General features: G+C 40.3%; 1 protein-coding gene across 17 annotated transcripts in view; it reads left to right on the forward strand.

The window, feature by feature from the left end:
• DUSP16 (dual specificity phosphatase 16) overlaps window positions 1-26,876 on the forward strand; it is a 68,551-nt gene that overhangs the window by 20,414 nt on the left and 21,261 nt on the right. For 4 of the 17 annotated variants that reach the window (XM_069806861.1, XM_069806860.1, XM_069806862.1 and 1 more), the window contains 3 exons: window positions 8,816-8,893; window positions 15,673-16,274; window positions 17,429-17,567. In XM_069806861.1, coding sequence (XP_069662962.1) covers window positions 16,044-16,274; window positions 17,429-17,567 — 370 coding nt within the window. In that variant the 5' untranslated portion in view covers window positions 8,816-8,893; window positions 15,673-16,043. Of the gene's footprint in view, window positions 1-8,815; window positions 8,894-9,962; window positions 10,075-14,246; window positions 14,373-15,672; window positions 16,275-17,428; window positions 17,568-26,876 lie in introns of all 17 variants that reach the window. The other 13 variants (XM_069806866.1, XM_069806871.1, XM_069806865.1 and 10 more) reach the window with 7 other exon arrangements.

A 26,876-nucleotide genomic window follows, 5' to 3' on the forward strand; every position in this document is an offset into this window, starting at 1 on the left:
TGTAGAATGAAACTTCTAGTTCTATAATTTTGAGTAATGCAGTACATTCTTAGTTGTAGCTAGAAATGGTCAAAGTTTTTCAGTAACCTGAAAAATACTTTTAAAGAAACTATAATTTTTATATGGTTCTTTTTGTGTGCTTTGTTTTGTTTTGTTTGGGTTTTTCTTGTTGTTTTTTTTGTTTTTTGGTGGGGTTTTTTGCCAGAAAATACAAAATTTTTTTTCAGACAGGTTATAAGAAAGGTTTGTAAGGAGAGGGATTCCCCCCCCCCCCCCGCCGTTTAAACTGATTATTTTGGGGAAGAGGCAAGGTTTCAGGAACACAAATCCCGCTTGAAACAAAAGCAGTGAATATAAGGCTAAATCTAGGTCAAGTTTGAGTTAATAATAATAAACAACTTAATAATCCAGAGAAAAGTTTGTTTATGGGAAAAATGTACCACAAATCTCGTAACTCTATGATGACTCCAGGATTTTCTTGTTTTGGTATTAACTCCCAAGAATTTGGGGAGGAGGGAACGTTCTTTCTTTGAGGGTATCTGTTAGGTTTCTTTCTGTCTTTTATTGCATATTTTCAGTGGTGTGGCTTCAGCCAGACAGTTTCCATGAGGAATAATGATTCATTGGGTAATTTATGACATACTTCGGGATGTGCTTTGGACTTCTTCTTTTCCTGTTTGGGAAGATGTGGAGATGTTTTGGAAGCCTTGGCTTTTGTTTCTGTGTCACGGTTTGGTTCTGTTTCACGTCCGTGTGTGCGAGGAAGGGCTTGTGCATTCTGGAGTTCATGCCCTCCCTCTTCTTATTGCTCCACGTTAACTGGCCTCACAAAAAATGTCACCTCTCCCTGCAAGACTTGCCTTTCCTGTATCCTTGGGCAGTTGCAGATACAGCAGTAATAGTGGGGATCTGTTGGATATGCAGTTCTTGTGAACCATGTCTGTATGTTTTCTTTATTAGAGTAGCTGGAATTTAATTTGGTGCTGGAAATGACTGTGAGATAACGCGTCTTTTCCTGAGACAGAGTGGGATGCTTTTCTAGCCGCGTTAAGGATTCATGCAATAACATTGTTCCATGGATGTGTAATACAGGTTTGAACATACTGACATGATAGTTTAAAACAAACAAAAAATAAATAAAAATATCTATACTGGTTGGGAAAAACGGCATCATGAACAAGAGAGTGGGAGAGTCTGGGCTAGTATTATATGTCTCGTAGTGTAGCCTCAAGAGAAATGCTTTAGCAACCTACAAATGGTCACCCTTGTTTCCTTTTTTCCTTCTGCTCCAGCTGAGTGTTTGTGAGGTAAATTTTCAGTGGTGGCTGCTGCAGTGGGACTCGATTGTGGTTGAGAAGCACACAATGTGAAGTATAAATATTTAGTGACAGGCACAAACATGAGTTAAATGGTGAGAATTAGGATCGCTAAGAATGAGCTTACAGATTGCCATTTTCAAACAGTGACCTGTTTTTTACCTACCGTTGTATTTTTAGATGGCTTTCCTTTACTCCCACCTGAGATTTTTTTTGTGCCCTTAAGTTAAGAGAGCAGAAAAGACTAATTGGGCCTGTCTGAGAGGATGAGGGGAAAAACAGTGGGGAAGAGGTAGGGTGGCACCTTGGAGTGGGTCTCCTGCTGACAGGTGAGAAGTAGAAGGGACTAGTAACTGCTTTTAAAATCTCTCCTTTATCTTCTTCAGTTTTATTTTGCCATTCAGGCAAAACAAGCAGCAGTGGTGGTTCAAAGAGCTGCTTCGCTTGGGTCTAGTTAAAGATGCTTGCACAAGTTTACTGCTGGGTCGAAGGCTCATTTGAAGTTTTACGGCTAGACAAACTTACACTATCCTTGTGCTTTTCAAGCTGTCGTCTTTGCTAACATGCTTAAAAACCCTGCAGCAAGTTTTGTGTCAGAAATAATAATGAAAAGATGTCTTCCTTGAACATCAAAAGTTATGCAGGCCGATTAGCTTCTGTATGTGAGTGTGCTTCGTTTTTTTGGGGTGGCTGCATAAGAAGCATTTCTGTATGAAGTCCCAATTCAGTGGGATGCTTTGCATCTTTGAGAGTTAGCTGAATTTGTGTAGAATACAGGGAAATCTAGGATTTCTTTAGATCAGGTAAGGATGGGAAAATACCATAGAATGGTTTGGGTTGGAAGGTACCTTCAAAGATCATCTAGTCCTGCCATGGGCAGGGACACCTTCCACTAGACCAGGTTGCTCAAAGCCCCATCCAGCCTGGCCCTGAACACTTCCAGGGATGGGGCATCCACAGCTTCTCTGGGCAACCTGTTCCAGCGCCTCACCACCCTCATGGTAAAAAATGTCTTCCTCATGTCCAATCTACACCTACCCTCTTTCAGTTTAAAACGGTTGCCCCTTGTCCTGTCACTGCAGGCCCTGGCAAAAAGTCTCTCTCCATCTTTCTTATAAGCCCTCTTTAAGTATTGAAAGGTGGGTTGAATTAATTAAAAACACCTGTTTCCCACACCTTTTAATGGGTAGGTCTCTTCTGGATGTTGTCTAATGAAGGTGAGGCCTAAAATGGTAACCTGAATATGGCCACATGTTCTTAAACTTTTAGTCAATAAAGTTAAAAAAAAAAAAAAAAGGAAGAAAGGAAAAAAAAAACCCCAAACTGTGCAGTATTTGACGGGAAGCCAGTGTAACTCCCTTGAAACTGGAGTGGCATGCCTGAGTCAGTGAAGTATGAGCTAAGAATCTGGCAGAAGCCTTTTGCACAAAGGAAGGCTGAGAGAGTCTCTCAGGAAGCCTGTATGCTGCTAAATGTGGCATGTTTGAACATGAGACTGACATCATTGTGAGTTCATAGTAGTGAAAGAACAAAGTATCAGCCACAAATTAGACTGACCTAATTTTTAAGTCACTTCTAAAAACTTAATAGCACAGTGTGTTGCTTGTGCAAGCTGTTTATTTCTATCCCAACCTCTGACTACTTAATTTAAACTACGAGTTAACCCTCTAAACTGTCGAAGGAGTTGTTCAGGAAGGTGTGTGTGTGTGTTTGAGGGGTGCTGCAGACTTCCTTCCTTGGCTCTTTTTCCACTCTGACCTCAATCTTCACATAAAGGAAGTGATTAAGGACCACCCATCATATACCTTTATCCTTCAGGATCAGTTTCCTGGAGGTAAAAACCTCAGGATTGCGTACCAAAACCTAACTCATTCCTATGGGCTGCTCACGTGCAGACTGGAAGTCTGTCTGAAAATGATCAGAACACTTGCCAGTGGTATCAACAGGAATTTATGTATAATCAGTAAGTTATTATAAAACTAATCAGTATTATTTATTGATGTATCCATGATTGTAAATATAACTGGTGCTTCTTCCATTGCTGAATACCTTGAGAAATAACAGGGTCTTGCAGTCTGCAGGTGATACACTTCTTTCCAAGTATTTTAGTTGGCTCCGTGTGCACTGAAATTGATCCATTCTGTTGATATATTACTTCAGTTATTGCAAAAGTATATTGAACTCTCCTAGCTTGGGATTACTTTGACAACAATCAATGCCTTTCTGGTTGCTTTTTAGAGGACTGTGTAAAACAGAGCACCTCTACAATGTCTGGAGAAATACAAAATCTTGTTTATAGATTCGTACGGAGCTGTGCATACATGTAAGCACACTTCAAACAAGATAATACAAATGTAATTTAAGGGAATATGTGTTGTTTCTCTTTGCTATTCCAAATCCGGTTAGAAGCCCAGCAAGGTTGCTACAGAGCGTTTCTTATTGATGCTGGTCTTTGACTAAGGTGCATATCAGATAGTAACAGAATTTACTCCTTTGATTTGGTAGTGCATGCTTTTGCTCTTCAAAATTTAAAAAATCCCAGTCCCTTTTAATTCTTGCAAACTAGATGTAATGGTGGTCATATTTTGTCAGTTGTTCTTAAGGGGGATTAATATATTTTGTGGTTATGTCACTCTCCTTCCTCTACTTAAATGGTAATATCTATAGTGATGTAAGAGGGACAGCTGGGGAACATAAGTCGCCCTCTCCTCTCTCCTGTTGTAAAGATATGTATGGCTTCTCTTTTCAGATGTGTAGTTACCATGCTAGAAATGTGGCTTTAGCACTACTGCAGGTCTTCTATAACATGATTCAAAGTCAGAGAAACACTTGAGATCCTTTGGGAAAGACGTACCAGGGCATGTTACCTGGAGCGTAGCTCAGTGAGATACCATGACTTCTGATTTTGTTCCTGAACTGAGGCCCTGTTGGTACCCTCTTGTCAATCAAATTAAAATATTAAAGCGATTGCAATAAGCAGGCCGTCAGAATTACCTTTGTGGGTACAAATTAGGTATGAAAATATGCTCTGTTCCCAGTGTGTGTGAGCTGTCAGGAGTCTTACACCATGGTGAGAGATTTGGGTCCCAATCATCTGGATCTAGGAGTTTGTTAATTTATTTTCTGGGCCTTGTCTGCAATTCAGCAGTCACTCCATGTCATAGCCTGAACCCCTTCCTACTCTGCACAGCCCAGAATACAAGACCTCTTAACAGGATTATTGCAACTGTTTAATTTCTGGGAACACCTAACAACTTGGAATTATTCCACCACATTAATGGGGAGCCGTTGCTGTATACCATATACCTCTACGTTTCCTTCTCTACACCCACCTCGAGATATTCGGGCTGCACAGTGTTTGTGGACTCACTGTTTTCCACCATCTATTCTGTCTCTTTGACATATAAACATCATTTAAGGAGAAACCCAATTAAACTTAACTGCTTTACTGAGTAGGGCTGAGCTTACATATGTGTAATGTCAATGTTTTGTTGGGCCCAACATCCCTTCTGAAAATGTTTCTGTCTGCTTTTATCATGATGTGGCACACACTGCTCACAATATTGATTTTGTTTTGAGCATGCAGAGATTTTTTTAAATGAGTTTGACAACGGATTTAATTAACAGTAGGTTGTGGGTTTTTTTAAACTTCTAGATGTTTCTCTGTACAGCTGATAGGACATGCATGCAGCGCAATGCAGCACTGTATTTTCAGACACAAGCAGGAAGAAACAAAGTATTAATGTTGACAGTTTTAAAAAAAAAAAAAAAAAAGAAATTCCTTCCAAACTTTCTCATGCCCTGATGTGGAGGGGTTGAATGTGCACGTTGCCTTCCGGGAGAACTGGTGTCATTTCCTCAAATGGGTGAAAGACCAGAACATTTTAACCCACAGCGTACCATACGGTAGAAGCAGTTTACAGGTCTCTGTTCTTAAAGGAGATTGACTCACTGTGATCTTTAGTCATTCAGTTTAATTTAAGAGTCATTAACAAGTCTGTTGCAAGAAATTCACCCCTGCCTTGCCCAGAAGCTATTCTGATTTATTTCACTAATAAAATTACCATCATTATCCTCTGCCTTTAATCCGTCCTGGTTCTTGTATGAAGACTTCAGATCCACCTTCTGTTTTCATCATACAGTGACCACAAAGCAGATCAGAGTTGCATTTTTTTTTTCTAAATTTTTGGCTCCTTATTTGCAGACGCATATTTGAATGTCTCCCCCTCGCTCACTAGGCAAAAGGCCTTAAACTTAAAGGCTAACATTTATTTGAAGACTCTGAGGTCCCATCTTATCTTCTTTCATGGGAAGCCTTTTAAAGAAGTAGCATGGACTATAACAACTGCTGCGCTTGATATTTAGTTAGCACTTCTCTTCAGGGCACTCCTCCTTTTAATCTGTTTCTCAGCAAAAAGATGATCATGTAAAATACAGAAGTCACCATTCATATTGGTCTGCAGAGCTGCAGAACGTGGTCAGTCGATTTGGGATGTGTGGATTGTGGAGTAGATAGAAACCTTGGTATCATGAAAGGGGCTGCTGTAAAGCAGTCTTGTTCTACAAAGAGTAAGGATATGATGGGATTTCAACAGCTTGAGGATTTATAAAGTAGTTCAACCCTTTAAGGTTTTCTGGTTTTGTACGTTGTGTCTTTGAATTGAAAACTAAAATACAGTTGCTGGTAGAGACTGGCAAGCGTGGACTTTGCCAGTTGTCACAATTAAATGACAAATCTTCACCATTTGGTATACAGGACCCAAATAGCACTCGTGATGTGTTTTGTAAGGATAGGCAGCTGTCCTCTGGTTTTAATTCGGTTTGTGAATTCTTATGTTACATGCTGTGGCTTTGGGTTGGACCTCTTCAGACTCAGATTATGTAGATAAATAAAATCATTTTATAACTTATTGCAAACTTTATAAATTTTATGCCACATATTTCATACAAGATTAGATTTTTAGGAAAGGACAGGATTAAACTTTTAGGAAAGGAGAGGTAGGTACTGATGTCCTTGGAAGGCTGCTGTCACGCTTGGCTGTTCAGTCTCTTCCTGGCTTCTAGCTTGGCACCAGAATGCCGTAGCTGTGGGAGGAACACTCCGTGTGACCCAACTGGTTGGGTTCGTTTAGCTGCAGTTTAGGGAAGGCCCTGAGCAAGAGAGGAGAAAAAAAGGCTTCCATTTCTAATTCTGGAAAATGGAAAAAGGTATTTAAATAAGGCCTGGAGGACTTCTTATTTGCCAGAAGTAAGTAAAAAGGCAAGTTTATATCCTTTTGTAATTCACCCTAATTGAAAGGATGTATATTTATTTTCCTAAAGTCAGCAGAAAAATCCTGGCCTCTTAATGATGAAAGACTTTTTTTTTAAACTTTCTCCTAAGCACAAATAGCTGAAGTTTCCACTTTAAACTTGGGTGGCTCATTCATATTTCACTTAATGGTAATATGGTATCCTCATTCTCCCTCCCCCTTCTTACCACCAAGGCTAAAAAGGAGGAGGGGAGATATAAAATGTTTCCGAAAATTACAGGAAATGTCTGTTCCTTTAACAGCATTGCCAGGGAATTTCCAAATGCACTTAATGCTTATGGCTGAACTTGCAGCAGCTCGGTCTTCAATCATGAGTGGATCCTGTTCTAAAAATGTGACACCTCTTTCCAGTAAACTATGTTGAAATTAAGTATATGCTTTGTTTCTCATCTACTCTTCAGCAGAATTAATTCCGCCCAATGGTGAGATGAGGGCTCTTATGGGCTGCTTTAAACTCCTGATTTACTTCTATTCATTAAAGTGGGGAAAAAGTAGTATATAGTTTCCTGAGGTGGCAGCTAGTTTATTTGGTAAGGACTTTGGAGAGGCGTGGATGGCAGGTACTAGTGAATGTGAAGACTACCTGGCAGTTTTCAGAGAGACTTCAGAAACTGCATGTGAAGCACTAAGAAACAAAAAGGGGGATGCTTTTTGTCCCAGTACTTTGTTTCCTTGGACTGTCACAAGGTGGTCTCTGATCAGAGGGTCTTGTCTCTAGGCAGAGCCTAATCAGTGTTAAGCACTAGGTTATTTTTAATTTCCAGGGATTAGATTAGAAAAGGGGATAGCAACAAATACGATGAGTAGGATGAGCTTTCTCTTCGTTCTGCATTGCCTTCTGCCGCTGGGCTAGGAACAGGAGCAAGGGAGATCTGCAGAGCCTCTTCCTGGGGCTGGAAAGGGTATCTGCCAGCCGGAGCAGGCAGGGGTAGAAACGGACCTGGCACAATCTTCGGCAGATCTTGTCCACCTCTCCACTCTGCTGCTTTCGTAGGGATACATACTCCTGCGTGCTAACGGTGGACAAGCGAGGAGCTCTCTAGCCTGGGACCTCCCAGGGACAAACACATGGGTCACAGTCAAGGTGTCTGTCCCAGTGAACAGAGCGTGTTCTGGGTAGCAAACTCTTTAATTATCTGTCTGAAGGGCTCTAGCCCCATGTTCTACTGTTGGTGTTTGCAAGGTTTTTAGAACAGTTGCCTAAAGACAGAGAGGCGATTCTTGTAGCTCCTTTCCTTGCGAGATGGCGTGGGTTCCGCATCTCTTCGCCGTCGTAATGTGCTCAGCCCTCTGCCGTAGTGGCTCTTCATGGTTGTCGTGTCGTTTACTACGTGGTTCAGAGCCACTCCTGGATTTTGTAATAAGGCAGTGCTTGGCAATAATTTCTTGTCATGGTTTATGTTACAGTGATTAAGCGTAGCTGTCATCTCTGGATAGTGATGATTTGAATTTTGTTTTTAGCTGCCCAGGAAACCATTTGGAATTGACACTAATGTGTTTATTTTTACTTCCTCATGTAAAGGTTATTATTTAATTTGTTCACATAGGAACATCAGGTGCTTTGTATAGAAGTTTTATGGGTATGACTATACGTAATGATTGGTGATGCCAGTGTTACCAGTTTCAACTGTTGGCTTTTTTAGCATGTGGGGAGGTGGGATTAATTACCTGAGATGTTCTGTTTCGTTAGTCTTTGTCCATACAAAATATATGTGTAATCGGACTTACTTATGGCAATCTCCTCTATTAGTAGATACTGAACAAGAGTTTGTGAATTTGCTTGAATTCATGCAAATGCATCACCCTTGAATGCTAGTTAGAGATCAGTTTTCTAGCAGGGAGATGTGTCAAATTGCTTGGAAGGCTACTGTTGGGTTTTTTGTTTGTTTGTCGTTTTTTTTTAAGTATCTCCAACCTTTTTCTTTCTTCTTTTTAAAGATAGTGGAGAGATTTGCTGTGGGTTTTTTTCTTTTCTTTTAGAAAATCAGTATAACATAACTTTCTATTTCAGAACCTTTCCATGTAAACAAATGGTAGCATTTATAAATCTTTTCTCACCTAGGTTTTCATGTGTTTGGGGGAGTTTTATAGCAAATGACTGCACTGAAAGTGTGAAATCTGTTTTCTGGGGGCTTTTTTGTCTTGTAATAAGGATTTTTATTTTTTTTTTTTTTTCCCTATGTTTAGGTATTTCCCTCTGCTGGCCTTTGTACGTGGACCACCCTCTGTCCTGTTCAGCCTGTTTAGATTTTGACTTAAATGTAGGTGAGTAATTGCTTTTGACATGAAACAATCGTGAATTCATATAAAAAGTACTCCAGAATTTTCAGTTGCTTTGACTCGAAAGTCATACAGGGAGAATCATCTTTTAAAAATCCATTGACTCTTTTCCTGGTTGCCTAGTGTCCCAGGCAATAGGAAACTAAAAATTTTATGTATTACAGTATTTGTTTGGAGTGGATTAGGTAAGCTTTCATTCTGGGTGTCACAGAACTATATGCTGTGAACCTGCAACAAAAAAGTATTTTGAAATGGAAAGAGCTTCTTGCTTGTATGGGTGGAGAAGGGAGTCCCCAGATAAAGTCTCTAAGCTGTTGAATAGAGTGATGTAACATATCAACAGCATGTTCTAACATTTCCCATGAGCTCACATTCAATCAGTCAGGTTTCCCTGCTATAATACTTAATAAATGTTTATTGTTCCATGTGAACAAGTGAATGTCAAAGCTTGGTAAATGCAAGTGATGATAATCTGGCTTATTGCTTAGAGTTGGTGATGGTGCATGGATGATATTTGCAAGAATGTTGCACGTATTTGAGGGCTATGTTGAGTAGGTCAGCAAAAAGTGGTGTTTTGGTGGTGTGTTTTTTGGTTTTGTTTGGGTAGTGGAACACATTATATTATTTCAAATACCACTATTTGTATGAAAAGCAATATCTTACTGTTATCTAAATGTAAGGTCCATTCATGTTGCTTAGCCCAGCTGTTGCAGATTGCTGGTGGTAAAAATGTCACTGAGCAGTAAGTGTAGAAATAGAGCGAGCTTAGAAATCTAAACTGGAGGTCTTTTGTGCAGCTTATTCATGGGAATTTGATTTGCTTTCTGACTCTCTCCAAGTCTCAGTTTTCAGATTGGTGAGCACAATGAAGTGGGGTGACTTTTCTTTAGAACTAATAATCAAAACTCAGTAATTAGTCAAGTAGGATGAAGGACAATAGAGTAATGAACAGAAAATTCTCCTTCATCTGTTTTTTTTCCCCGTGGATCATACTTGCCTTTCTCATGAACGTACATCGTGTAATCCAAAATGCATGTGGCTGCTGTTTCTACAGGGAAAAGAAAATTAACACTATCCATTTTGACTGCATAGATCTGAAGTATAGATGTGCTGAAAGTAGGAGGGGAGAGAACAGCCATTCTGATCATACAGATAAGGCAAGCAGGGTGAAATTCTTAAAACTGCTTCTTTTTTATGAACATGGTACATAAGTGACTTTTTTTTTTTTTATTTTTTTAAAATCTCTGTGTTTCTATTTGAGTGAATTCTTGCTGCTCTCCACTCTTGCACAAAGGTGGAGCGTGCTTGGGAGGAAAGTGTGTTCTTCCACCCCCCAACCAATGTGAGGAAATGATGTGCTTATTGGATGATGACACTTGTTTGAGTCATCTGAAAAACCAAAAGACACCCTCATTCCACTCAGCTGAGGAACACGAGCCCTTGTTAACACAGCTCTTCTTTTAGATCACAAGCATTTTTAATCTCATTCCTGTGTGGTCTGCACAATGGCAGGCAAGACATAGGCTTCTTGTAACCTCAGTTACCTATTTTTTCCCTTTATTACACAGTTATTACACTGTTAAACTGTTACACTTTATTACACAGTTGCTTATCTCTGGAATTTATTGGCTTACTTGCTGAATTCAGAAGTATAGCCATTCCTCACTGTCACTTAGAAATCTTATTTCTCTTGAGCTCCATAGACACTTTGTGTTTCTCGCTACTGATGAGTAGCAACTTGAGCAAGGATCAGCCCTCTCTCTCCTTGGTTGTCACTCAGAGTCTAGTAGCATAGGTTACAAGCATCTGTCCAGAACAACTTTTATTTCTATCTTTCTGAGGCTGGTGAGGGAATGCTGTGGCTATCATAGATGTTGTGGGGGAAAAAACATCTTGCAGGAGTGGGAATTCACCCTGAGATCCCTGGATCAGGAGTTCCTCCCTGATGCAGGAGTTTGTGTAGGCTTGTCTGTTGAGTATCACATGTGGCTGTGGCGATAGGGACTGGTGCTGAAGGTATTGGCACCAGCTATTGAACCACTGGCAGCTCCCAGCTCAGTAACACTGAAGCCAAATACTGCTTTGAAAACACCTGATGTGCCAGCAGTGGCATGTGTCCTGCAGCTTATGATCTCCTACCTCTGTGTTTTGATTCAGCTTTTGGCTTTCTTTTTTATGCTGGTGTCCATCCTGAGAAACATGAAAGGGAACTTGACTATAGGGGAGGATAATGTTTTTCTCATACATGCATGTGTTTGCCTCTAGAAAAATATATGGGTTTAAAAAAAATCAGCTCTTTCAGGTGTCTCAGGCTGAGTATGCAAAGCTGCCATTCAGGACCTTCTGATATTCAGATGCTGTAAAGTTATTTTGTTGGTGTTTTGCCATGCAGCAGTGACGTATGTGGAAGTATTGCTGTAGGCACCTGACAAAGCAGGCATTAGTGAAGTCAGGAACAAAACTGCTGAGCGTTTATGACACCAAGGTTCAACTTCAAGGTTATCTTCTTATGTGAGGTAGAAGTCTTTCAGAGACTGTAGCAAGGCTTCTAGAAGCTCTTTGCTAGTTCCTTAACTGAGCTAGAATTAGAGTGTCGTTCTGAGAGTTTTTAAAATACATTCTTGCTACATCTGCCTCTTTAAAAATGGTTGCTATCATATGAACCAAAACCTGAGGTAACTCAAACAAGCATCCTGCTATGATGTAAGGGAATTGCTTGGAGTCGAAGTGGTAGAAGTAGAAATTAGGGGTGCATACAAAATGTGAGTTATTTTGACTGAAGAATCAAAAACACAACTTAAGTGCCAGGTTTCCAGTTATGTGGTTGCCTGCTTCGCTCTATCTGAGCCATTTGGGATGGGGACAGGAATCCCTGAGGCGAAGAGAGATCTTGTAGTTCTCTGGCAGCATTACACATACATATTAGAGATCCACCGTTGTTTGTATGGAAGATGGTATGGTTTATGTTGTTTTGGTTCTTTAAACAGTATGGAGAAACTGTAAAGATACTCGGCAAGCATGGAACAGATCTTTTTACTTTTACAGTGAGTAAACAGTGAGTTTAAAAGAAGAGGTAACAAGAAGTGCCACATGTTGCAGTCCCTCTACAAGGAGGAAGAAGCCATGCAGTATTACCAGTGTGTATGTGAATGACTTCATGCAGTCTTTTTGTAGTTCAATTACAGATCACTTTTCTGTAATCCTGATTTCAGTGTAGAACATCCTGTGGCTAAGATGGTTTCCTAGCTTACAGATCAGCAACATAATGACCTATTTAGGACAAAGTGTTATATTGCATCATTTTATGAGACAGTATGGTGTTAATACATACCATTGCTATCCAAGTCACAAGTAGCACAGCAGAAAGAGAACAGTCAAGAAATTGAATTTTAGCTTTTTACAAACTATGATTAGAAATGAAACATATTTCAACACCTCGTAGTAGCTGAATGATAAGAGCAGTCACCAGGAATGGGAGGAGAGCTCTAGTGTTTACCTAAAGCAGGAGGCTGCCAGTTTCTCTTGTTTAGATAGGTCCGAAGGAAGAGTCCCAAAGGCTGATCATACCAGAAACAGAGAGAATTAAAATAAAACAAAAACCTGTAATTGATAAAAATGTTGTTCCTCCCCTGCCCAATGTAGCTGCTCCTGTCAAAATAGGATTTCAATCACAATAACTTGAGGTGACATTACTGTTAAGTTTATTACTTTCAAGCCATGGGCAGAATGCTTTCAGAAACTTAACACATAGCTACACGTTAAGGTAATAGTGTTATTTAAAAGGATTCTTGACTGGTAGCCCACTTGCCTTATGTTCTTTACATGCTCTTTACCCAGTCACCATATGTGACTGGTTTCAGTTCTTTTTAAGGGTCTTCTGAAACAAACTTCTGTCATACAAAAGTGAAGGCTGAGACAGCGAGCAGTAAGCATTTAGCAGATAAGAAATATACCCAAACTGAAAGTTGCAAATTAAAAGTTATGTGTTTTTAACAGCCTCCGTTTTAGAGTTCTGTAGTTTCTCAGCTGCTTTATTTTCCTGTTATTACTTGGATTTTAAGTCAGCAATTTACCCATCAAAACAAACTGTCTAGTTCACGAACAAACTGTCTAGCTCACAAAGGAGCTAGAGCCAATTCCCACTAGAGCCAGTGGAAAAGTTTTCATTGAGTTCAGTGGGTTTGGTATCTGGCAGCCTTTGATACAAATAAAAGAGAATCAAAATTCATGACAGAACATGTACAGAGAAATAAAAAAAACGCAGAATACTTTTTTCTGTCTGAAAAAAAATGGACACAACTATCAAGTTTCACTTTTTCCCCCCCCTTACTTCTACTCAATAGTCTTTTGATATCTTCCTGAGGCCAGTATATAACGACTGCTCTTTGAGGGGGAGCACACCTGCCAACCATGTTGCAAAGATAGGGAGGTTTTTTAATAGGTTTAATTAAGACTTAGTATAGTAATTTTTCCAATAATTCTTGTCATTTAGAGCAATATGCATTTCCCTGCTATACACTTCCATTTATCTGGACAAGCTTGAAAGCACTGGCTCTATAGCACTAGAGTCAAGGCAAATAGAAAATCACATTTTGTCAACCTAATGGCTGTTTATGTGAAACCTGGTGATTTTTTTGTATTGCTACATGAAACTCTCACAAAGTAAGTTTCTTTCAGGTTGTTTTTTTGTGTGTGTGGTTAAAGTGAAGTTTGTAGTTTTCTCAGAATTTAATTTATTTAAGATTTTGTATAGGTAGATTTGTATAATATACCTAATGAGTAAAACATCTGCTGACCTGGGATTTCCCATTGCTAAATGGAACTGACCTGTTGCTGTAACAGGACTTTTAATAAACTATCTATAAATTAGTTTGAATTCATTACTTCTCTTGCAATTAAGATAGATAATAAACATTTCAAACTGAAGCAGCAAGTCAGCACTGTAAGTAGACTGTAAGTTTTCCAGTTGAACCTGTTAAGCTGAAGATGTAAATTTTTTTTTTAAGATAAAAAATCTTCATCCCATATGTACCCGTACATACATTAAGAATCCAGGAAAATGTATCCTCATAATTTGCTTCTGTTTACAAATGTTACGCTGCCTCAAGAGCGTCAATCAATTGGATTTTTATTTTCTTCATCTGGCCACTTCAGTTTTGTGACAGTTGTGTTACTTTGCTTTGTCCCAGCCAGCAGAAAGCAGAGGTGGAAAGGCTGCTTGGGTCACAGGCTGGGTGGCACGGGCCAGAACTGACGTAAGAGTCGCTTGAAGGCACACTTGGCCTGGTGCAAGAGGTGGTGTGTAGTTTTGCTGACCCAAAATTGCTTCCCCAAACAGGAAAAGGGAATGCGATAGCATGAGACACGCAAACAGGAGAAACGTGGTTTCTTGCTAAGCTGGCTTTACCCTGCACCGATTTGAGCCCAGATTGCTCATTTCGAAAAGGTCTGCCACACTAACGAGGTGAGGGACTCTTGTCAGGCCTGTCCTTCCATGTACAGGCTCTAATCTATGAGCTCCACCACCTCGGCTGAAGAAATTACCACCCTCAGCTGTCCCCTCTTGCCGGAGTTGAGTACCAAGGCAGCGGAACCCATGGCTTGTGTCTCCCCCGGAGTGGTTGTTTGCAGCCTTACGTAGACAGCTGTCCCTGTAAATATCCATGATCGCACTAAGAGACCATGTTTTGAACTGTGGGAGCAAAGCAAGTTGTCTCGCGTTTTCTGTTGCATCTGTTAGCTGTGGCACTATGTGCACTAAAAGGCAGCTAAACCTCTCATGGACAAAGCCCCTTGTGAGGAGTGTTCCTACAGGGACTTGTTCCGTCCAAGTGTGTTTTGGGAGGCTCTGAAAAGCCTGAGGACACCTGTGAGGCAGTAATACAAATGGGTTGGGAAACATGTCAGGTGTTTTTACTGCCCGGCTGCCTGCTGCTGCTGCCGTTTTGGCTGATGTGGTTTGGATGCTGTCAGGATCTAATTTTACAAAAGTATAGTTTGCTTCAGACATTATTTAGCATGTGTGAAAAGTGTAATGCACCTCACGTAACTGTCCCACCTACTCCAGAAGGACCAGAGTCAGTGCTCACTGCTTTACTTTTTGGTAGTGTATTCACGAGGCCTCTCTTCCATGTCTGGTGATTAATTCAAATAAAATGCTTGTGTCCTGATGTATCATCTTGTTCTTCTGGTTTCTCTTCAACCATGTTCTTAAAGGAGAGAGGTGGATGTAAGTTTTGTCCTTTCTTTTGTACAGTTTCGGTTCCCTGACTTGCAGTGCTGGTTTGTAAAATACTTTCCAAGGCATTAAACTTTAAAAGTGTATCCTAACTAATTTTACAACTCCTTACTAAGTGTTGAAGTGCTGAAACACATTTAATTAGTTTTGCTATTGAAAGGAATACCATGTTTTGGGGCAGTATCTCTTAATTATATTCTAACAAAGTCTTGTGAAGAGGCAGAGCTAGTGGCAACAAAAGTCTGCAATTAAGACAGGGTATGTTGCCTGAAATACAAGATAATTGTCCAGGCAAGGTAGTTGGAATAGATTCAGAGACTGTAGTTGCAAATACTCTCTCTAGGTGTTTGGCATATACAGCAGAGAGGGGAACTTCTCAGGAGTGTCTGTATTATATGGTACAGACCACTGTGCAGTTAGCCCCAGAGTTGAATTTTGTTTTGTTCGGCAAACTTTCATGGCCTCAACTGGTTTGTGGTTTTTTTGTTTTTGTTTTTCTTTTTTTTTAATCTTCTCCTTCTTACAGGCTCCTAGTCCGGTGTAAAGCTGATGGGTGGGAGCAAAGGTAAAGAATGATGTAATGCAGCGGCAGCCAGAAAGCATCTTTTGTTTGAATTGTGAAATGGCTACTCCATAGTCATCTTCCTGATGAATCAGATGTGAGGGGCTGCTTTGTGGAATGAACCCTTTGTAACAGCACATCAACTGGAAGCAGGAGGAGACATTCAGTTGAAGAGCTCTTTCTGAAAATGGGTTTAACTTTTCTTTTGCCAGTCACTACCAGCATGACCTCATACACTTCTAGTACAATGGTGTGGCTAAGCCTTTGAGTACACAGCCATTACATCATCGCAGCAAATTAGAGAGGGAGGTGGTGAAAGAGGCCTTATTGTTGTCATGGCCGATGAGATGATCAGGACTCAACCCATTGTCGCCGAGAAGTTGGTGGCTTTGCTGGAGAGTGGTACAGAAAAATTGCTGCTGATTGATAGCCGCCCCTTTGTGGAATACAATACGTCCCACATCTTGGATGCCATCAACATCAACTGCTCCAAGCTTATGAAGCGGAGGCTGCAGCAGGACAAAGTTTTGATTACAGAGCTCATTCAGCATTCAGCAAAACACAAGGTAGGGGTCATTTTCCTCTTATTCCTGGTATTTGTTTAAAGGAGTGCCTGGAAAGCAACTCGTAATAATTTAGGTATTTCATTTGAAAAAAAACCCAACAAACAACCTAAACTAGGGGACTGAGTTTTGCTGAGCTGTTGTCTGAGGCTATTGGTTACTACTAAGTTTATCTTTGGGAATCTTTGTAGCCTGCTCTCTCTTAAGTGACAGAGTAATGGGGAGGGATTTAGAAATAACTCAGAAAGAATGCTCTCAGGGTTCTTGTATGTCTTGTAAAGCACAGTCCCTAAAATGTATGTAATTAAGGCAGGAAACATTCTCCTTCTAAACTTCGGAGGATTCTTTGGGATCTGCAGTGGTAGGGATTTCTTAGCAAGTGGTCATACAGTTTGGAAAGAAACTGTAGCTGTGTCAATCCTGGCTCCTATTTGCTATTTAAAATGCTTTTTGTCTGAGTAGTTTGATGGGTTTTGGTTGTTTGGTTTTTTGTGGTTTTTTTTTTTTTTTTAGTAGTGTTATCGGTGAAAAGAAAATAGCTAAGCTGTTTAAACTTAATGTGTATCTATGTGGGGGGGGTTGGGTTTTTTAATCCATTGGTACTTGTTTCAAATGCTTTGGGTACAAAAATAATCTATTACATTCTTGCTTTGACATGTTAAAAACTGAAGATGATGGTGATTATTGTTGTTATTATTATTGATTATCTAAACTGTATTTTATACATAAAGTTCTATTGATGGATAAAATGTGTGTGGCTTTAGGCAGTTTAAGGTCTCTACTATTTATATGCAAAAAAACCTAGAAGCAGAAACTGAGGTGGGGCCTTCTTTTAAAAAGCTTAGTTTTTAAACAAACCAGCCAACCTAGCTGAAGGCAAAGCATTTTACAAGTGACATAAAATTACCTAATGGTAGAAATTTGCAGAGTGTGCTCCAACCTGGAGCAAATAATCAATTTACAAACTCTCAAAGGAATTAAATCTGATCAGGCATATTAAGTATAAAATAAAAACTGTTTTGTGTATAGCTTTGTAAGAAATCTACGTATCTGAACTGCTGTATAGCAAATACGTGGGAACCCTGATGCGGGTGATAATGTGGTGCTTTTAATCATCTCCCTGCTTCCTATATTATTCTGAATTACTTGTGTTTCAGATTGAAATTGATTGCAAGCAGGAAGTGGTGGTGTATGACCAAAGCTCTAAAGATGTGACCTCTCTCTCATCTGACTGCTTTCTTACTGTGCTCCTGGGCAAACTGGAGAAGAATTTCAGCTCTGTGTATCTGCTTTCAGGTATGATGTACCAAGAAAAAAAATTAAACACTTGAATAAGGAGAAGATAGAAAATGCTATCGTTATAGCAAACGTGTACACAGTTTTACAACTGTGCTGGCATAAACTTCAGTTATAGCATAGCTTTTTCTGTAGTTCTTTATGCATATAGTGACAGTCGTAATACATATAATGCTTAGAAATTGCATCTTACAGGGGATATATTACACCATTAGTGCTAAGTAAATGGAAATTGAACAATGCAGGGTTTTTTAGATGCATATGTCTGCTACTTTAGGGTCAAAAATAGTAAAAGAAATGTGCTTCCCTGGTCTTTTAAGTATTGTATGAGCTAGGAGGAAAACCTCTTCCTTGCTGAATTGGTAATTACTAAATAAGAACAAGAGAAATGATCTCCCAGAGTTATGGAGATTATTTTGCATGACTTTTTAAACTTCAGCTCCTTAAGTGGTAGTACTCTATTTAGGTATTTAGGTCTTTCTCCCTCAGCCCTCCCTTTTTTTTTTTTTTTTTTTTTTAAATCCCAGGTCAAAGCATTCATAGAAACTCAAGCCCTGCTAATACAGGATCTGTTGGTGTTAACATGCGCTTGTGTTGTTTCTTCTGTCATGGAACAGTAGACCCAGTGTTCACAAGGAGGAACAAGGAGGGGCATGAAGTAGATCCAGGGCTGAAAGACGAGGGAATGACGAATACAAGTGGGAAACCCATTGCAATGACTCAATCAGTGATCTAATAAAGTGTATGCGTAGTCTCTGAGAAATGTTAAAACTAAAGCCAGAGACTGAATAATGATGAGGGAAAGGGAGAGATGCTTCCCCTTAGCAAGAAGGTTTCACTGAGGTTTGTAGTGACTTCAGATGAAGGTGATAGGGAGGTGGTTGTGTTACTGAGAGAACTTTTCCCCAACCTATTTTGAAAGTGAGTACAGAGAAAATGAATCATTTCTGCACTTGGAAAGGTGTGTTTGGTGCTCACGTGAGCTGTATTTACAGTAAACTAAGTAGGGTTTTGCTTTGGCTATGTTTGGTGCTTCTGTTTTCTTTGCTGTCTTGGTAAGAATTACACCTGTGGGTTGTGGACTACAATATTGGACTAAGTAACTCTTCTTCCATATGAGCCACCGAGTAAATGTGTGGTGTCTAGACACAGTAAATGCTTAATGCAAGAGTGGTTAATACTGCCTTAAATTTAAAACTGTTATTTAAAAAATAGGCCAGTCTAGAAGCAGTTCATGTCTCTTAAGAAATCCTTTTATTGTTTGAATATCCAACTCTGCTCATCTGTCTTGAGGTTTGTTTAATAACCAGAAGCATATTACAGCCCCATGCAGCAATACAGACTATTCACAGCTTAATTTCCATAATCGAAAGAGACACAGGTCTCCTAATAACTGAGAATTAGACCTCATGGCAGGGAGGAATTGGGGAGATCCTTAAAAAGGCCAAGCACAGGAGAGTATCACAAAACTTCCCTTCCTTCTACTGTCCCTCTATAGATTAGTTGTGTGAGACATGGCTTTGATCTCTTTTTCCTCTGCTGGACCCTGTGAAGGAGGTGGTCAGAGTGTTTCCATCCTCAGACTTGCCTGTGGCTCCTGTAGGAATGGACAGTACCAGGAACGGAGTGTTCTCCAGCTCCCCAGCACATAGTCTGGGCAAAGACCAGTTGCGTGTAGCATAATGATACTATGAGGAATTGTTTTGTTTTGTTTTTATTTCTAGCACGTGGTAGTTGTTTGTTCAAGCTGAAAATGGAACTTAAACCACATGCAAGGTAATAGTGCACCTTAGCTGGCTGAAGTGAACTTAGGCACGTGCAGCTGGTAAGGATTAGTTTGGGTGTTAGGGGGAGAGAAAGGGAATCTCATGTGTTAAAACCCTCCTCATAGAAAGGGGGATTTTAATTTTAGCATGTCAAATGCATTTCTCTTGGCAAAGATTTGAAAATTTCATCTTATTTTTGGTTAAATAGACAGTGAGGAGGATATTTATGAATGCAGAAACAACTGATGGCTTTAAAAGCAGTGGTAGAGGAGTATAAGAACAAAAGGGGAATGTAAGGAAAGTGTTTACAACTGATCTATTATGGTAAGTTCTTATTTCAGGAGATATACCCAACTAAGATGAATCAGTAGTAAAGTAATTAACGTCAACTCTATTCTTTCAGCTCTCTAGCACTTCCTTCTCTTACAATGAATTTGCTCTCATTTTAATCCTTACGTAAGAAAATATATTTCACAGTCCTGTTGTTTTCTTACATCTACTAAAAAGCTAGCTACTTGACAAACAAATGCACACAAGAAACCTTTTGAGATGTGGGGTGAAGGAGAAGGTGCTAGTTTCGGTCTTACGGGAAGTTTCTTGGAGATTATTGATACGTGGCTCTAGGAAACTAGATAAAATGTGTTGTCTCAGCAAGCTGATGACGAACTTTCGTAAATGTTTATAGCCTATAATGAGAGTAGGGGTCAGTGCCCCATGTAAAAAGAAAAACCTTTGGACTTGAGTTTTGCCTATGCCACTCAATCTGGTTTATTTAAAATAGTGACCTTAAATAAACATTTTGTGGTAGGAAAATATTTTTTTGTTGGGATAGAATAAGAAGCAATTAACAAATATCTGAAATTCCTGCATCTGTTCTTCCTGCCTCCCCCCATTACTGAGCGCTCAGTGAGGTGGCTTTTTATTTAGGTTGTGCATAAAGGTATGCTCTACCCTGGAGGTTGTTTTTCATTGAAGTAACTAATGTAAAGACCTCAAAGGAACCCTTACCAATTAGTTTAAGCTCTTGATCTAGCCTCATAAAAATATTTATAATCTGGTGGGGAATGTTTTCAGGAATTTAAATATTTGTTTTGGTTCTTAATTTTTAACAGTGTGCAAAATACTGAAATGTGGGTACTGAAGGCTTAACCCCACTCCCATCATTGCATCTACTCCGCTAAGTTAAATAAGATTTAAACACAGGGATGTGACTTGATTCCTTCTCTTCCCAGAGTTCTCTTTGAGAACTGGATTTACTTTCATGGAGTCCTTTTCCTAGTTACAGTATTTTTATGATGTTTCTGCTTGGTCTGCAAAAAACAGTGAAGAGAGGCTAGCAATTCTTGCTTGAATTAGCATTATTAAGGTGGTAAATGTCAAGAGTCTTGCTTAAATTCTATTCCACTATGCCAATGGAAATCATTCATGTTCTACTTTGCTAAAACACTTGCTCTTCCCTGTTTCTCTTAATCTGGCATACTCCTACCCATGCAAGCACAGATGTCTTCGTGATGGTTACCTTTCAAATGTTGGCTGTGAAGAAGATAAAGCACAGCTTTTTATTTTGTGGTGGTGTTTTTAAGTTGTTTTTTTTTTTACAGAAGACTCATTCTAAACAGAATGATCTCTGAAAAAACAGAAATGCCTACCTTTCTGTATTTCCAACCTGACATTAAAAATTGTAATAGGTTAACACAGAAACACTGTACTGGCTCTGAACTGAGACCAAAAGCAAGAGTTGTTGTACTTGGGTGGATCCAGAGCAGGTTATCTGTATAATTCGGAGAATTACTAGTAGAGAATTACAGATTTTCCAGGCATGAAGCCCGCATCTGACTTGCAGACCACTGAGCACTGAGCTGGGGAGCTGTATGCCCCCCTCCCAAAACCATGGTTGGACTGTGGGTACAGTCACCATGTAAAAAAGTGGTGTTGAGAAATAATCAAGGCCCAAGTGGTGAATTGCCTACTAATCTCTGCTGCTCTTCTGCCTATGAGAAATGTCAGCAGTAATGTGATTTAATGGATTTTGCTTTCACAAGGGCTCTCTGATAAGCTTCTACAGGGCACAAAGCTACCGTGATAAGCAGAAAGACATAAGTTATTAATTTTCTATTCAGTGACAAAGGTAGGTGACTTGCAGTGGACAGTGAATGAAGTCATAAGCTGAGAGTATGTAAAGAAACAGCAAACAGAATGAGTTCAGTGAGATTGGGCAAAGGTCCTGGAAACGAAATAGTCAGTGATTAGCCAGGGACTGTTGCAAAAGGTATGTTTTTGCTGAAACTTCCCAAATCATTGTTTTCCCCCTGACCTGTCCCTCACCTAACAAAGTGTGTGTACAAAATGGAAGACTTGCATGGAACATGCAAGGAGAAGGAAACAAGTCAGGAACTCTTCTACAGTTCTTGTTTATGCTGGTTTTTTTCTTAAAAATATTTGAAATTGGAAGCCCATTTAAAGGAATCCTAGTATAAAAATGCCAGTATCTTGAGGGTATGTTTACCACTGTGTTGTCTCTACTTGCCTGAAGCAGAGCTGAATGGAAAAAAAGCCCAGCGCTCTCTCCCCACTTTGTCACCAGAAAAAACATGCCTTGTGGCAGAGGAGCAGGAAATCTTGACAGTATTCTCATATAGGTAGAGCTGGTCATTTCTATCTCCTGAAGTGACCAGGGCTGCGAGACTGAGCTTTCTTCCCTGCTTCTGTAGTCCCTTTGCCAAGTAGGAGGGTACCCAGTGTGGACTGAAAGATGGCATGAAGTAGCTGTGGTTTGTGGTGTCTGCTAAATTCCTGCCTAACATCCTGACACCTTTTAACATTTGGATTTGGAGCTTAGTAACTTTTTGTTGTGGCTGGCTGAAGTTCTGAGCGTTCCCTATACATAACTGTTTGCAGAGTGCCTCAAGGAGAAGAGCACACCTTGCCTTCAAATGATGGTCATCGATTACAACAATCAAGTTATCTGCAAGTTGAAATAATTCTAGCGAGAATGAGCTGTTAAATATCCTCCCAGTGTTTAGAGAAGGAAGGATAGTTGCACTATGATGCCAACTATCTTGATGCTCTGAATGGTTGATGCTGTTAGAAGCAAGCCTCTGTTAAAAGAGGTGAAAATCTTGCCAAGGGAGTGCAGTATTCCCCAAGTGGTCCCCTAACCCATGGAGTACAGCCAGTGTCAGTGGGGAGGAGATGAGAGTGAGAGAGGAGCTTAGCTCTGAATCACTCTCTTCAAAAGTCTCCATCAAATTTTAATGGGAGCATAGAAAAACTAGTACCCTTGGCTACAGCCAGTCCTCTGTGAATATCCTCCCACCCTTTGTACTTAAAATGCAGTTTTGAGTGTTCGTTTAGTGCCATGATTGTTTTAAGCACTTGAAGAATGGGAGTAGGGTTTATTACTTTCATATGTGTATCCACTTGCTGTCTTTTGAGAGAGAGCAAAGTTTGACTAGTGTGGAGCTCTCATAACATTTGTCAAACCCAAGAATAACTTGCTAAGTTTGCTTTTGTTTTGGATACCTCGGGATGCTTGTGAAACTTAATTGACTGAAATTACGATGAAGGTATTTATTTTTTTTTCTTTAAAGGCAGAAAAGGCAAGTGTCAGTGTCCAATATGCTCTCTTTACTTGTCGTTAGTCTGACTTTTCTATACACCACTTGGGTGGGAGTGCGGGCTTGACCCCATTCTCGCCCCCCCCTCCCCAACCTTGTTTGCTTAACCTGCCTGTTAACCTTGTCTTACCAAAGGCACAAACTCTCCAGGGCAAAGAACTTCCCTTGCTACTGTGCTTGTAAAACACCTGGCATAACGGGGCCGCTTTCTGAACACCGCCGTAATAAAAACACCCCTAGCTTTCCCAAACCGTGAAACCTTGAATCCGGTGGAAGGACTCCCGGTGGCTGATGAGAGGGGACGGGAAGGGGAGAGCGGGCGCAGGGATGGCAGCGCTCCTAACGGGGCAATCCAGCCTGGGCTTATGTAATGGAAAATGGCAAGCATCCCTGCGGAGCTGAGCTGGAATGCGTGAATTGTAATGGCCTGTGGAGGTCTGCAGCTCGTTTAAACAGAGTGGAAACATTGTAGATTCATAAAACTTGTGAGTCAGAAAGTTTACAACTTTCCTTCCTTATGGCAAGGGGAAAATCTATACTGCAGCTTTTAGATAAACATTTTAATGTTTGATGGGAATGTGACTGTGAAAGTGCTGTTAAGTCACAGCATTAAGAGCCTCTGCTCTGATTTGAGGCAAAGTAAACGTTAGGTTTGTATATTTTTGTCTTTGCTGTAGTGCTGTTTAAATTTGATTTATTTTTTTTAGGATAGTTTTCAGTAACATTGCGTTATGTGCCTAGCACTAACCAGTATTTACAGTAACAAATTCTAAATTGCTATCAAGAGAAGGAAAAAAAAAGCTAAACATGAATGTACTCCACTGCATACTTTTGGTGAATACAGGAGTTTGGTAAGGCTTACTTAAAATGACAGCGTCTAAATGTTATGTTGTAGAAGTAGTTGCAAATTTTGCTGCTTTTTTATTCTTCTTTTCCTTTAAAAAGGGATACCAGTATAATATTTATTCGTATATGGCTATATAAAATTTATGAATAATTAGTGCCATTAATGAAGATGCCAATTCTGGATTTAACGAAGGTGGTGGCATCTTCTGCCAAGTCCATGAGCTTCAAAGTCGTCTTCTTGCAATCCTTTCCTAGTACATGCATGTAGTCTTTGGGTTTTGACTCATCACTTGGGTCTTAGACCTTTTCCACTCCCTGCTTTGAAATAATTGTGTTTGACACTGAGTTAACACTGATGAACTGGCAGACAATTAGGTCTTGTGGGAAAAGGAGGGAAGTTGCTTCTAATCTGTTTTCAGGAATTCATTGAAGAAAGCTAATTTCTCCCTTTGGCCTTTTCTGAATGGTCAGAATCCAAAGGGGGGGCAGCAGGGGAAGGCAAAGCATCTGATTTGAATGGCACTTAAGAGAAATGCCGAAGTTTGTTCTTTTACCAGTGTGCATTGTCCTTGGGCTTTTCCAGCAGACTCCATGACCTGTGGAAACCGGACACGTTCACTGTCTCTTATTTCTCCATCATGAGCACAAGACAGGATCTTTCTGTGCATCCTGTCTGAAGTACGCAGAGCTGTAGGGCCAGCTGGATCTGCAGGGTTGTTGTATAAAACACTTCATAGGCTTTTTTTAGCGTGAAGTTTTAGGGAAGCCAAGCTCACAGGAGTTGCCATGTTGTCTGTCTCTCTGCTGTCACCCACAAAAGATGTTTAAGTTTGTTGGTCAGCTTCAGTAAGGTTTGACAAAAGGAGTAATGAAATGAATAAAATAATGGAAGTTCTTGTAAGCCCTATGGAAATGAGCACTGGTACAGCACTGAGCCTCAAATTAGCGTCTCCCCCTGAAAAGTAGTTTCGGGTTGAGCTGAGCTGGTTGTGGATTTGCTGGTGTGACCAAGCAGCAGTGCCATGTGGGTCCCGGCAATGCAAGAAGGACCCTTGGGGAGCTCAGGCTGTGATAGCCGCCCGAGGAACCACCAAGAGATGGGCACTGGTGGCAGGTGGGATTCTTCGGTTTCTACAGCCCCTTGAATTATTTGGTTGAAAAACATGTTTGCTTAGTGTGAAAGTTGAAAGCTGCTCTTCTGGCCTTTTCGATCAGTCTCCATTAGTTAGAGAAGCTGGCCGGCACCTTCATCTCAGTTAGCAACCTCTTCTCTAGCTGAATCTCTTCTCTTCTCCGCTCCACCTCGGCTTTGCTGCCAGGCTCTGGGCATGAAAAGCAATTGCTGGCATTCTCCTTTGAGCTTTAGCTGACAAGCTTACAGGAAACACATCAAGTGATGTGAACACCTATTTTCTCATCTTGCTTTCATTCCAAGTTAAGGTTCATGACTGCCTTTACAAAGAAGTAGTAAGAAATTCTCCCAGAACAAATGCAGTGTAAGCTTGTTGGTAAGTTTTTACTGTTAGAATTTGTATATGCGTGGAGCTCTCATCTTTGTAGGAGTTGTCTCCATACTTGGACAGTTACATAGAAAAAGCAAGTTACACCTAAAGGGGAGGCCACCTATTTTTATGTTTCCCTTTCACTGCAGACTTGTGGGCACGTCAGTTGTTGCACTTCAGTTTCATACCCAACCTTAATCCACCTTGTCTCTGAAGTATAGTCAGGTCTCTGTTCCTTTCTGCACTTTGTCAGTATGCACTTGCCTGATAGCAAGAGCAGCTATCTCCAGATGATTAAGGATAAAGCTTCTGGTGCAGATCTCTGCAAACATATGAGGATGGAAAGGAATTACAGAATTGTCTGTTTCAACAGTAATTTTAAAAGCAACTTTAAAGAGATACTAGGTTCCCTCGTGATTGATTTTTCTGTATGTTAGAAATATATGCAAGTTGAGACATAGGATGAATGTATGAGGGAACATCTGTGCTGTATTCAACATGCATGCAAAGGAAGGACATACAAATAAGCGTGGATGGGGAAGATGTCACTGAAGCAGGCCTGTTTGGCTAACATAACCGTTGGTAATTACAACCAGCCAACAGCCTGGTTACTGTAATATGTCATGTAAGCATCGGTGAGCTGCTCAAGGTGAACTTTGAAAGCTAGCAGGAGGAGAAAATGGCATTCTCCTCTCTTTCCAGCACCCTGCAGAAAAGAAAGGTGTTTGGGGGAGGTGGAGGGCAGGAGAGCAAAGGGGGTGCTGGGCTGGGGGATGGGGGATGTGTGCAGGGTAGATGCAGGTATTGATCTGCTCAATAACAGACGAAATTTCACTGGACCAGCCATGATAGTCTAAAGCCAAAGCCGAGTAACCTGTGTTTGTGTAAGGAAGGGATGTGTGTTGATGTGAATGAAGAACAACAGTTGCATTTTGAAAACTGAATTTTTAGTAGATTGGTGTTTCTGCTTAACATTTTTGCCCTTCCCCATGCCAGATCGGTCGCACAAGTACTTGGCCTTCTATAAGCAAAGAAAAATGCTTTTAGTTTTTGATTCAGAATTGCTGTTTCCTGTGACATTGTCTTGTCTAATTTTGATTGGTTACATCTCTGAGTGGTTTGATCCATTTGAAGGAAATAGGGAGGAGGAAGAGAAACCAGCATAACATGGAATGAACACAGGAAACATCCACCATTTCCCCCCCCAGTGTTATGTCCTATTATGGTGTCATTTAACTGGAAAGGTTTTACTGAGTACTGGGTAAAACCAGTAAAATGTTATCTGCACTTCACAACTCTGTATTAAGTGTTCAAATCAAGACCTTAGAGCTTAACTGGCCTTTCACTTGCAAACCTCCATAGTAGTTTACAGAGCTACTGTCCCTCCAACTACAGGGTGGCAACTGGCAGCACTGTGGAATGCTCCTGGTCTGTTTCCACAGAACATAAGAGATGAGCTGATGTAAATGCTTGTGGTTCTCAGTAGTTATTCCTCTGTATTAATTTAGGATTTGTGTCTGATGGTAGTTAAACGAAGTAGTCATAAAGATCTGGATGGATTCCATTCCCTCAGTGAAA

The sequence above is a fragment of the Haliaeetus albicilla genome, chromosome 19 (assembly GCF_947461875.1).
Source record: "Haliaeetus albicilla chromosome 19, bHalAlb1.1, whole genome shotgun sequence".
NCBI lineage: Eukaryota > Metazoa > Chordata > Aves > Accipitriformes > Accipitridae > Haliaeetus > Haliaeetus albicilla.